General features: G+C 53.2%; 1 protein-coding gene across 1 annotated transcript in view; it reads right to left on the bottom strand.

Moving 5' to 3' along the window:
- Positions 1–12,500, bottom strand: part of TNS1 (tensin 1) — a 133,766-nt gene that overhangs the window by 74,977 nt on the left and 46,289 nt on the right. The window contains exons 7-16 of the mRNA XM_080798523.1: positions 11,425–11,475; positions 10,182–10,304; positions 9,653–9,717; positions 8,381–8,464; positions 4,785–4,897; positions 4,362–4,422; positions 4,068–4,143; positions 3,390–3,519; positions 1,832–1,897; positions 346–462 (exon numbers count right to left, since the gene is read on the bottom strand). Coding sequence (XP_080654649.1) covers positions 346–462; positions 1,832–1,897; positions 3,390–3,519; positions 4,068–4,143; positions 4,362–4,422; positions 4,785–4,897; positions 8,381–8,464; positions 9,653–9,717; positions 10,182–10,304; positions 11,425–11,475 — 886 coding nt within the window. The remainder of the gene's footprint in view (positions 1–345; positions 463–1,831; positions 1,898–3,389; positions 3,520–4,067; positions 4,144–4,361; positions 4,423–4,784; positions 4,898–8,380; positions 8,465–9,652; positions 9,718–10,181; positions 10,305–11,424; positions 11,476–12,500) is intronic.

Here is a 12,500-nt window from a genome sequence, read left to right as displayed (position 1 = left end):
TGCACAAGAATTCTGTCAAGCTCCACTCAAGGCCATCTCCTCCAAGGAGTCCTCCCAGGCCACTCCAGGGCCACTGCCAGTCTCAGAGTCCAGATCATTTGTTCCTTAGTGGTTGCTCGCCTGCATTCTTTAGCTCTGTCTTCATTGTTTCACACATTCCTGTTTTGTCTTATCTGTTTTGTCTTATCATCCCCCACCGAACTGGGAGCTCTCGGAGATGCCCTGGACCTCTCCTCTGCCTCCCCTCTGAACCCGGTACAGGGCCATGGCCCACCAGCAGCACCGAGACCGCAGGAGCAGGACAGTGCCACGGGGAGGGGAGCTGGAAGTCTAGGTGCCACCTACCCTCCATGCCATCCTCTCGATGCCCATCAAAGTTGTCATAGGAATCCCAGCGGATGAGGGGGTCAGAGGTGTTATAGTCCACGGACACACTCGGCCCATTCTCCAGGTGTTCCATGCCTGAAGGAATGGGGCAGGAGCACAGCAAAGAGAAAGGAAAAAAAAAAAAAAAAAAGGATCAGCAGCTGGAAAAACAGAGGCAGCCAGCAGCTCCCCCAGGGCTGCTCCCTGAGGGGCTTCTCCTGTTCCTGACCACGGTGGGGTGCGGCCAGTGGCACAAAGTGGGCAGAGAACCCAGGAGTCTTGTTCCTTGCATTCTTCTTTTGTTTTATTTTGCTTTAGGATATTTATTTTGTTTTAGGATAGAGGGCCAAACAGAGGGAGAAGGAGAGAGAGACCCCTAAAGCAGGCTCCACGCCCAGCGAAGAGCGCAACACGAGGCTTGATCCCACGACCCTGAGGTCATAACCTGAGCCGAAATCAAGAGTCAGACACTCAGCTGACTGAGCCACCTAAGCACCCCTGGTTCCTTGCGTTCCTGAAAGGCTGAGACCCAGTTATAGGGGTAAATCAAGACAGGACACTGAGGAATGAAGACCCCAGCCCCCCAGGAGAAAGCTGGGGGGCCCTCTAGCTAGGTGTCTGCCTCTTCCTTTTCCGTGTCCCAAAGGCCCTTGCAGCAGTGCCAGGAGACCAGAAAGGCTACCTCTGGAGTCAGGGGGAGTGTAGAAGAGGTTGGTGATGAGCAGCATGGGGTCAGGACAGCAGGGAAGTCATGGCCACACTGAGAGGATACAAGGTCATTTGAGCCATCCCCCTGCCTCCCACTTAAGGTGTTCCCGGCTCCAGGCAGAAATCTGAGGGGGAAAGCAGTCTCTCCTATGCACCCATAGAAAGATGAAGACCACATGAGCCACAAGCCCCGCCTCCGGGGGCAAGTCCCTTTCCTGACCTGGCAAGCCTTCCTTGAATCTTCCCAGGGTCCCTCCGCCTGTAGCCTAACTTCATCTCATCTCATTCTGTTCTCAAATAGGATAGAGAACAACTGGCCTCCACATATAACAAGTTTAAAGGCTTCACGACTATTATTAAACCGGCCTTCTCATCTTCAGGTTGAACCACCTCAGTTTTCATAAATACTTCTCATGCAGCTAGTACCCCTGAATGTCCCTCAGCCCCTCCTTCCATCTGCGACAGCCCTCAGTCTCGGAATATAATGGGATGGTGACCTAATGGGACCAGAACAGTATATCCAGCCCAGCACCTCTTGGTCGGCTCTTTTATTTTTATTATCCAAAGATTAAGTCACTGGTTCATGTTTAGCTGGGGGTCCACTGTGATACCCAGATCCTTTACTGCTGGCCTGCCTCTCATTCACAGGCAACTTGATAATTGTAGAGCACATGAGTGGGAGAATTGTGAAAGTAGGGAGAGGACAGGTTAGGATGGAGGCAACGGGGTGGAAAAATGAACTCTAACAAGCTTATACCTTGAATTTTCTCTGGTCCATAAGAAAATACAAATTCTACTTTGCCATATTCTGGAAATCGATCATCTGAAAAGGGAGAAGGAAAGACAAAAATGAGCGATTAATTCCCCAAAAGAACTCCAACTTTAATCTTTCTAGAGAAGGTTAAAATAATATGCATATATATGGTTGATAATACTATAATGCTATATATACATATATATAAAAATATAAATATATATATATAAAATGAAATAGGCCTCTTGCCCACCTTTGGCCCCAGTCCTACTTGCCTGAGATAACCATTCCCATTCCCAACCATTTCTATTTCTTATTCTATGAGCTGTTACCGTAAGACTCTAAATAGCCACTATTTTCACGCCACCATTTCCTGATACACCAATTTCAAATAATCTCCCTTGATTTACCACTAGGAAGATAATGAATTTGGCCCACTAATATCACTCCCATCTCCTTTATTAATTCTGATAGTAGTAGGAGTAGTATTTATTCTGATTGCCTTTGAAACTTTAAATACTACAGCTAAGCCTCTATTTCTTGAGCTATTGTCTATGGTGTCCGCTGACTCCCTCGTGTAAGAGGAGAAAGTTTGTGCCCCCACTTTCTCTGCCTCTACAGATTCCACCTTGATGTTGTCTGCTGTCCCTTTATGTTTCCCTGTTAAAACTGATAACGTTAACATTCCGCTCTGTAATTATGATGGCATCTTCTGTTTCTGCCCTCCCGGCTACTGTACAGAGGAAACCATCACAGAAACATTCTTTTACCGCATGAACCAGACTACATTGTGTGTGGGGAGGGAGGGGTCATGCTCCTCTCAGCCCCCTTCCCCCACCCTCCAAGCCCCAGCTCTATTCTCTGTTCTTGACCTAAGTTCAGTCTGGACAAAGATTATACCATCCACCACTTGTGGGAAGAGAAATTACAGTAGGGATGGTGACCGCCTGTCATCCCTGTGCATGTCTGTATCACTGTATGCACCACTTCGTAGTACCCCACTTGTGTGTCTCTTTCTCCCATGGAACTGCGAGCTCCCTGAGGGTAGGGCCTGACTTCTTTCTCTTTGTAATCCCAGGGTCTAGCACATGCCTGGCACATAGAGACCCCCAAGTATTTCTTGGAGGATAGATGGATGGATTTGGATGGATAGGTGGATTGATGAGTGGGTGGGCGGATGGACAGATTTAGATGGGCAGGTGGATAGATGGATAGATGAATGGATAAATGGGTGGATTTGGAGTGGATGGGTGGGTGGATTTGGATGGGTGCGTGGATGGATGGTTGGATGGATGGATTTGGATGAGCAGGTAGGTGGATGGAAGGATGGGTGTGTGGATGAGTTAATGGATGAATGGATGTGGATATTGTCCCAAGTTTCAATGTGATACAGACAAAACCTTAAATAGATAAAGAAGCAAAGGAAGACAACTCCCTAACCACCTCTCCCTCCCTCAGAAAATGGTTTCCCCTTCACTGCTGCCATAGTTCCTCCATTATCACTCTTCTACCTTATGGTATCATTCCTTGCTGGGTCTATGTCTCTATTCAGTGAGCTCACCTTTGAAGGCATCATCAAGGTCTTCCTTCCCAAAGACAACCCCCAGGTCATGGATGGCACAGGTGTGGAACTGCACACGGAAGATGACATCTCGGGCTGGGCTCCGGAACTTCTTGTGGTAGCACTTCAGCTGGTGGGAAGGAGAGCAGAGCCCACCAGGGGCCCAAGGAGGGGAAATCAGATCTCAGGGAGCTTCCTTATTAGCTCCATGACTAAGACCCCAGGGGTCCCCCAAGCCTAATGAGGGAGAGGTCACAAATACCAAATAGAATCTCAGAGCTATCTGGGGAAACTTCCAGAAACAGAATGTTGGAGGCCAATCTTGTCCTTTGGGGACAACACTGTCCTCCCAAGAAATTCCTGCACACAGAATGGAAAAAGGAGGAGTGAATTTAAATTGCAGAAGGAAAGACTAAAGTTAGAGTTGAGGAAGTCAGTCACCACAGGAAGCAAGAAGGTAACAGCTCACATGGAGAGATATTTCCCTGGAGATATTCTAGAACAAGAGATAAGCACAGGAGAAGGGATGTCCAGCTCTGACGCAGGGGAAGGCCTTGCAGGAGCCCTGAGGGCCTATGGCCCCACAGCTGGTGTGACAAGAGTGACAATCCTAAGACGGAAAAAAGGAGAAACGATAAACAGGGAGGAGGGGGCTTGAGACAGAGGGGCAGCGCTCACCAAAATGTCTCCCTTCAAGAGCAGCCCAGGCTCGATGGTGATGCAGATGCTGGTCTGGCTGTCTCCTTGGACATTACTGGGGGAGAGGGGAGTGGAGAGAAAGAGAGCTGCTGAGGGGGGCAGGCTGTGCGCTTACTCCCTGCTCCCCCTGCCAGAGGGCTCCTGGGAAGGTTTGCTGCCTCTGTCCCTCAGCCCTCTGCCAGATGAGATCTTCCCAGAAGTCCTGGCCCCATCCCCCCACACTCTTGTCCCTGGGCCTGGGCCTCAGGCCTCTCATTCCCACGGAATACCTACTAGATGCCAGATGTGTAGACAGGCTGCATGGCCTGGTAGATCCGGAGAAAGGGCCGACACCCTGTAAGGGAGGGTGGTGTTAGCGGGCATGGTGTGGGGGCAGGGGGAGAGGGGGAAGGAAGGAAGGGCTGGGGAGAGCAGAGATAGGAAGGAGAAATGAAAAGAGAAAGGAGGAAGAAATACTAGCTTTTCATCTGGGAGGCATTTCTGAGTTTAGAAAAACCATGGCCGTATCCAACTTCCCGCGCCAGCAGGCACCGCCAGAGTCAGTCCCGTGAAGCGACCTGGAGCTCAGAGAAGGCTCAGGAGGTGGTGCAGTCCGGACTCCCACCCAAGCCCACGTTTTTATCCCCTAAGGCTGCCTCTTGAGAAAAGAATGTGGGAGCCAGGAGGGGAATGAAGCCAGAGGGCTCGGGCAGGTACCTCCTTTAGACTCAAAGTTGGGGATGCCGTGCATGATCACGTGGTGCAGAAACAAGGGCTTGTTGTTCATTTTGATGGAGCCAGAGAGCAGGCCACTGAAGTAGTGCACGTACCTGGGGGTAGGGAGAGAGGCAGCGTCCGCCTGGAACCTTGTCCTAGAGCAGAGCTATCCCCGTCTCTCTTCTGGCCCCGCCCAGCCCACCCACCCCCCACTCTCCTAGGTCTCCTGGAAGCTGGGGTCTCCGTTCCAGCACAGTCCTTCCTAGCTGCCTGGAGTCCCAGGTAGGGAGGACAGGCAGGAACTGCTCAACTAGGAACTGCGTCAAACCCTTAGGACTATTTGGGGGTGTTCTCTGGCGCCCCCTGGTGGTCACCATGAGCATCTCGTTCCAGCTTCACTCCCAGCCCAAAAACCTCCTGCTGGACCAAAATTCCTCCCACACATCCCTGACATCCCTCACATCATTAAGCTGCGCGCTACTGCACACGGCAGGCTGATCAACCATCAGACATCTCTAATACTCTCACACAAAGCTTAAACCAAGCTTACATTTACACCCAATGCCCCAGTTCTGCCCTGACAGACCCACCAGCCACATGACAGTCCAACAAACAGTAAGAGCTTAATAATTACAGTCCCTATTTTACATCACACTGAAGTGTATGAAATCTCCCTCTATATATGGTATTGAAAGACATTTAACTTCCACTAAGCATTCCTATCCCTAGGGTCAAGACTCCCCAATACTTTCTGGATCTTATTGGAAGAATGCAAGAAGTAATGCATCTCTATTTCTTCTGGAAGAGAGGGGGAAATGGGGTCCAGAAAGAGTTGCTGACCCATAGCAAGAACACACAAAACTGGGGGTGGGCAAGGAGAGAGGAAAAACCGTCTGAATTTCAGTGCACGCGCCAGAAAGAGAGGTCCGTCCTTCTGCTGGGGCTTGGTTGAGGCATCCTCCTTGTCTGAATGGCCAGAGGACGTGAGCTGGGTCAGCCAGACCAATCAGAACTAATCCTAAGACTCCGTGAGGGGCAAGGGGGCTCTCTGAGGCTGGTGGAACCAGAACCCACATGACCATGACAACGGTCCCCTCCTGTCTCTTGGCTCCTTGACCCACCAGGCCTGCAGGCCTCTGTCCCTGGGCCCGGGTGGGGCCGCCTCGCACTCCCCAAGCCAGATAATCTGATGGGCACCACCAGTTCCTATTCAGCCCCTGCCCAGCCCCCAGCCCCGTTACTCAAACCGGAAACCTGGAATGGCGGTTCCTATCAGATCTCTGGCCTGTGCCAACAGGATGTGTCTGTGTGCTGGGGACAATGAGTCTGGGGGTGGGGTGACAATGAATGGGGAGTTGCAGGCAAAGCCCCTCGCCCCCCCGCCCTCCTCTCCTCCAACTGATCCATTCCCTACAAATGACACTGCCCAGAAGGCGGGAAAGTGGCAACAATTACACACTGAAGCCAACAGCCGCACTTTCGCACGGGCCCCGACAGAACTGCCCGCCCATAAGCAGATGCGCTTGCAGATACAAGCTGCCAGGCAGACAGATAATGTAAATGCCCCCGCCCCCGGCCACGTGCGGTGTGAGCGGGTGCGGCACACCGTGGACTCGCCAGACACTCCTATTGCTGAGAGGGGACACGGAACCCAGTCCCCAGACTTTCAGTCACAGGGACGTGGCTGCTCCACCCACTTCCTCCAAGCCACACGGTGCCGTCGCTCCTTCACGGTGACACGCGTGACCAAGGCCACCAGTCTTATGTGGCAAGTGGGTACTTGAACGACAGCGTCTTTCCTCCCTGGGAAAGACTCTCTTCGATCCACAGCTTCTGCGTCTGGCAGCCCAGCCAGAATTTTCTGCACGTGGACATCTGGCTTCTGATGGCTGATCCAGAGACCGGGTCCTGCCTGTCCTGCGGCCACCAGGGGGTCTGGGGACTCACTTCTGCTTGGGGTCCCCACTACAATGGCAGACACAGTCACTGGCAGAGCCAGCAGCCTTCTAACAAGGCAAGCAAGGTGGGGTGATGGGGGATAAGATGGGGAACCCCAGCAGGGAGAGGCCAGGGGCTCCTGCTGGCCCTGTCAGCATTCAGAGGGGCTAGAAAAGCCAAGGGGATGCTTTGGCCCCTGGGCCAGCCTGCTTGCTCTTCCCTCTTGCGTGGTTACCGCAGACCTGCCCCCGGATGCTTCCTTCCTCCCCTCAGAGCTCGCCCGCCCCACACGTCACCTTCTCTCGAAGTTCAGCCCCCACGCCCACCGCATTGCTCTCAAAGCCATCATGTTCTGTTTGGGTTTTTCCCCCCTTCCCAGTACTTCTCATGACCTGAAAGTATATTGACGGCTCGTGTCCTGCTGAAACAGCCAGCCCCACAGCCGCAGAGCACAGTGCAGTGTGGCCCATCATGGACACGGACGGGTGGCGGGCCCCCCTCTCTGGCTACACGGTGGTTGGGCCCCATTCCCCATCTCCAGTTCTCCCCTCTGGGCCTGGGCTTCTGCGTCGCCCTCACTGGCGGCCTCCCCACAGCCCACCAGCCCTGACTCTACCTGTGCTCACCTATGGACCAGCCACCATCATTACACAGCACGTTATCCACAGAGCAGAATCCAGCCCTCAGGACGGGGGGTGGCATGAGCCCAGAGGGGCCTTGGCCTGGCCTGACTTACAGGCCCCTGAGTACCTTCTAGCTCTGCTCCTACTCGTTATGGATCCTGGCCATGTTGAGTCCCCTCCCTAGGCTCAGGCTTCTCATCTGTAAAATAGGGATATGCCCCAGATGGTCATACGGTAGCTCATCATTATTACTCAGGTTTGGCCTCAAAACTACCAGCTCTGACAGGTGTTCCTTGATCCCCTTCACTAAAGAGCCCCAACCTCCTCCATCAGGTCTACCCTACTCGGGCCTCTTCCTCTCCTAGCACCAGCCATTACTGAAATGGTCCTGTCGGTCTACCTACAGGGCGAGGTCCATCCTTCCCAATGGGATATCAGTTCACTGAGGGCAAAGCACTTTGTCCTGTTCAACTAGATGTCTCCAGCACTTGGAAAGCAGTAGAGCACCTGAACCTTGTCCAGTGGATGAACGAACCCTCTCTGCCTTACTTTCTGCCTAGGCTGCCATGGACTCCAATGAGACCACGGGCTTGAGAGCCCCTGGGTAAATTTTTAAAGCTCTTCCAGCAGAAGATGACCCTTATGGTAAGAATCTGTGACCTCTCCAGGGAAAGTGGCTAGGACGTCTGCCTCCTGTAGGCTCATCCAAGCAGGGAAGCAAGAACAGCACCGCCTTCTTATACAAGCTGCCTTCTGGCACCCAGACCGATGTGTCCCCCACCAATGGCCCCATTGCTCTCCACCACTGGCCTCAGGAGCCAATGGCCATGCCCACCTGTGGGTGCACACAGCTGCCCCTGGGCTTACCCATGTCCCTGAGCTCACACCACTCCAGGATAGCACCTGAATATGCACGTTCGGTACACACACACACACACACACACACCCAGGCATGGCTGTTCCAACCCCAGACTAGATAGCAAGCTCACACGCACACACACACACAGGCACTGGCTGTAAGCCCTGGAGACCCACCTTCTCTGGGATGGCTGGCCAATGGGCACAATCTTATCCTCATAGAACCGCTTCATGGCAAACCGGTCCAGGGCCTGATCAGCGCTGCGGGGAGAGACGGGTGTTCAGAGGAGCCAACTCCTATGGCCGACAGCCCCTTGCCTCCCCAACCCTGCTCTCCCAGACCTATAGAGCCCTCCAGCCACCCTATGCTGAGCAGCTTTCAGGAAAAGTGTGCTCCAGCATTTCTCCATCTTGTATGCTGCAGGCCTCAGCATGGGGGCTTTGGAGCCAGAAAGCCTGGGTTCCCATAGCAAGTCTGCCACTTATTCCTCAGCCCTGTGTCCTAAATCAGGTTATTTAATCTTTCTGAACCTGACTGCCCTTCTTTTTTTTTTTTTTTAAAGATTTTTATTTATTTGACACAGAGAGAGAAATCACAAGTAGGCAGAGAGTCAGGCAGAGAGAGAGAGGGGAACCAGGCTCCCCGCTGAGCAGAGAGCCCAATGTGGGGCTCGATCCCAGGACCCCGAGACCATGATCCCAGCTGAAGGCAGAGGCCTTAACCCACTGAGCCACTCAGGCGCCCCCTAACTGCCCTTCTTGTCAAATGGGAGTGACCAGTGTCCTCCTGAAGCTTGTTATAGCAATTAAGTGAAATAACATCTACAAAGAACTCGATACACAGGGGCACACAGTGGGTACACAGGAAACGTTCACCATGAAGGGAACATCAGGCTGGGTTGAGTTTCTTAAAGTCACAAAACTACCATCTAAGCCTCCATAGAACATTTTATCTATCTGCAAAGAGATTAAAAAAAAAAAAAAAAGACAGATGATGTAGTCCCCCTGCTCTTAACTCTCCAATGATATCCCATCCTAAACCCCAAAGTCCTTATTGAGGCCCACAAGGATAAGGTCACTTCTAGATGGTTCTGCCAGACCCAGATCTGAGCCAGCATTTCTTTCTGACTCCCTCACCAGCTCACTTGGGAAAACAGAAGGCCTTTTGCCACGGAAAAGTGGCCCCGAGATGGTGGTGGGTTGGGGTGTCCATAGATGGGCCTGCCTCCCAAGGCTGCTCCCACCAGTGCTCCCAGTAGAGGGAGGGACTCTCCTTTCTCCCGTCCCCCACCCCCATGAACAGCCACCTGCCTCAGAGCTGTAGACTCCTTTCTGTGGGCTCCTCCACCCCATCCCCAGCACCTGTGAACCCCAAGGAAGGGAGAGGCTGAGGAGAGATGGGCAGAGGGGTTTCCCATTGACAATATGCAAAGAACGGGGGGCTCTTACCTGGCAGAAATGTTGCTGTAGTGCATGTAAGCCGCAATGACAACGCCTATCCTGCCTCGGTTTCCCTAAAAGAACCCCAAACACAAAGCTTTTATTTGTAAGGTCAGCCCTACTGCCCCAGAGCCCATCCAGAAGCCTGGAGAAAAAGGGGGCAGTGGCTGGAGAGAGGGGTGTGGTTCTAAGGAAGAACTGGACAGAGGAGGGAGACGCAAGGGAGGGAAGCAGGTCAAGCTGAGTCTCAAAGAGAAGAAATACAGCCAATCATCTACTACCCTTGAGGGCCCCACAAGCTCATAACTCCTCATTTCTTGGGGGTGCCCCCTGGGACAGAAGCTACTATCTCCTAGAAAGGAGAAAACACACAGACTTGCACACTCACACAGTCCAATGATACAGTCAGGCACACACACTCATCCAAGGACACATCCATGCATGTGCACATGTATGACCACATAGGCACGTGTGTACACATGCACACAGACGCGGACACACGGGTGCACACGCACACCCGGCGTACCCCCACTCTGACCTTATTGTGTAGAACAACGACATTGTGAGGGTCTGCATTGAGCCAAGTGTCCATGGCCTTGCAGACACTGCAGATCTTCTCCAGGGCGGGGGTGTGAAGGTCAGGCCAGCCAAATTCCAGTACCTACAGTCCAAGCCATGAGTGAGAAGGGACGGAAACCCCAGAGGGTGGACCAGAGCTAGGGGGAGGGGGCACATACCCCACACCCAGGTGCCACAACAGCAGCCAGCCACCCACCTTGCTTCCTGCCCTGCCCATCAGCCCAGAGCGGAGGTGAAGGTGTGGATGCAGAGGACACCCACCCAGCACCAGAGACCCAGGGCCCGAGTCAGCTCTCGCACTGCATCGCGCTAGGGCCTCTGGCAAATCATGGCCTCTGGCCTGGCCTCAGTTTACCCATATGTGTGTAAAGTCAATGACCACAAGGTCTCTTCCACATGATTCTGACTCCAAAATGTGCTGGGGCCCCCCACTACTTCCCCCAAGCTCTCCTCCCACAGACAACCCCAAGGCCTGGCTCAGGGACAAAGAGGGAAAGTCAAGGGCTCCCAGCTGTTGACACCTCTTTTCCAGGCCTGGACACACAAACCATGGGCTTTCCAGGCCAGGCAAGAGAAGCCTGAAGGGGACAGGGCAGATCTAAACAGCAGCCTTCAGGCTCCTCGAAACTTTTCTTAACTCATAGATCATTAAACAGAGAGAGAATTCTTGCTCAGAAGAGCCAAGAGAGCACATCTCATCTAGCCCGTCTGCTTTCAGAGGTGCAATCTGGGACCCAGAGAACTGTCACCTGCCCAGGGTCACAAAGTAAATGGGCGCCAGAATCCGGGAGCCCAAGCAGACATCCATGCAAAGCCCTGCGCTCAGCCCGCTGAGCCAGTAAGTGAAAACGGGCTGTAGGCAATTCCCAGCCAGTTTAAATGCAAAATGCATTTCAATAAGGCTAGAAATCTCATAGCTCCAGCCTCACCCCAGAAATACTCGTGCACCCCAGGGGGGCAGAGCTGGGTAGGAAATCGCTGCATCCAGCTTGGCTCTCAGCAATTTGTATTGCAAACACAACAAACACAGTCTCTTTCTTGTTCCAAAGAGAAGATGACACAGACTCGGAATAGGATCGGCAGAAGGGTCTCAGCGCTTCCCCCCAGATTCTAAAGCGGGAACCACAGGGACACAGGGCCCGTCTATTCTCCTTCTCTTCCAGGCAACGGGAAGCTCCCACCCCGGATCGGCATCGGCTCACCTTGGCGTGGAGCTTTGTGATGTCCGGCCTCCGCTCAGAGAGGTTAAAAAGCTGGGAGGAAAAGGAAGAGATTATGAGATAGTGTCCACTGTCCTCTGTCTCTCTGTCTCGCCCCCCTCGGTGAAAATCCTACCCGTGCAAGAGCTTGCAATGGCGTCCCATCAGACACACACCCATGCTGACCGACAAGAGCTCAACAGGTTCTCAGGGTAAAGAGCAGGAGAGAGAAGTACATAGACACAGCCACTCCCCTCTGGGAGCGGACAGACGCCCAGAACTGAAGACAAGAAGGGGACGGACGCGGGCTGTCGCAGGTCCCACATGCCCCCTGCAAGGTGGGCATCTTCATACCCTGAACGGGAGTCCAGGAGTGTTCAGTGACAAGTATTTGGCCGTCTCTGGTTTCCACGTCCCACGTCAATGTCAGAACCTCCTCCCCCGAAAATGCAACAGCTGTGCAGCAGGACACCCTCCCTCAGAAGGGGAAAATCGCCCCAAGTGGGCCCTCTCAGACCCTAGACACCCCTCTCCCCGCAGATGCCCTCTGACACCTCACCGTGTCCCACAGGAATCCCCCTGGTCTCTGGAATTCCCTTCTCCACCTCCAAAGGAGGGGCACAGAATTGCCGTCTTCCTGGGGAGAACAGAGGGCCCACAGCCTGCTGTGGGTAAGACAGAGGGAAGGCGGCACAGCACGGAGACCCACAGGATCCTGGACTCCTGACTGGGAACAATCTCAGAGGGCTACCAGGCCATTCTTGGACCGACAAGGGCTCACACTTTAGCACATTAACAACAGGTCCCACTCGAGTGTCCCCAGTCTGCCAGCCCACCCTGAGGCCTTTACATCTAGCAGAGGGCTTAATCCTCTCAACCACCACAAGAGGTAGGTGGTGTAATTAGACCCATTTTACAGATGCACAAACTAAGGTTTTGTGAGGTAAAGTGGGTCAGAGCAGAGCCTACATTCAAACCCAGGACTCTTCCAATGTCTGAATCAGAGTCCTCAACAACACCCACCATGGCTGACGGACAGACCTCTGCAGTGGGTTCAGCAGCATCCCACAAAAATTCAT

This window comes from Martes martes (assembly GCF_963455335.1).
Source record: "Martes martes genome assembly, chromosome: 3".
Classification (NCBI taxonomy): Eukaryota; Metazoa; Chordata; class Mammalia; order Carnivora; family Mustelidae; genus Martes; species Martes martes.
The sequence above is the reverse complement of the archived record's forward strand: the minus strand, read 5'-3'. Positions and strand labels throughout refer to the sequence as shown.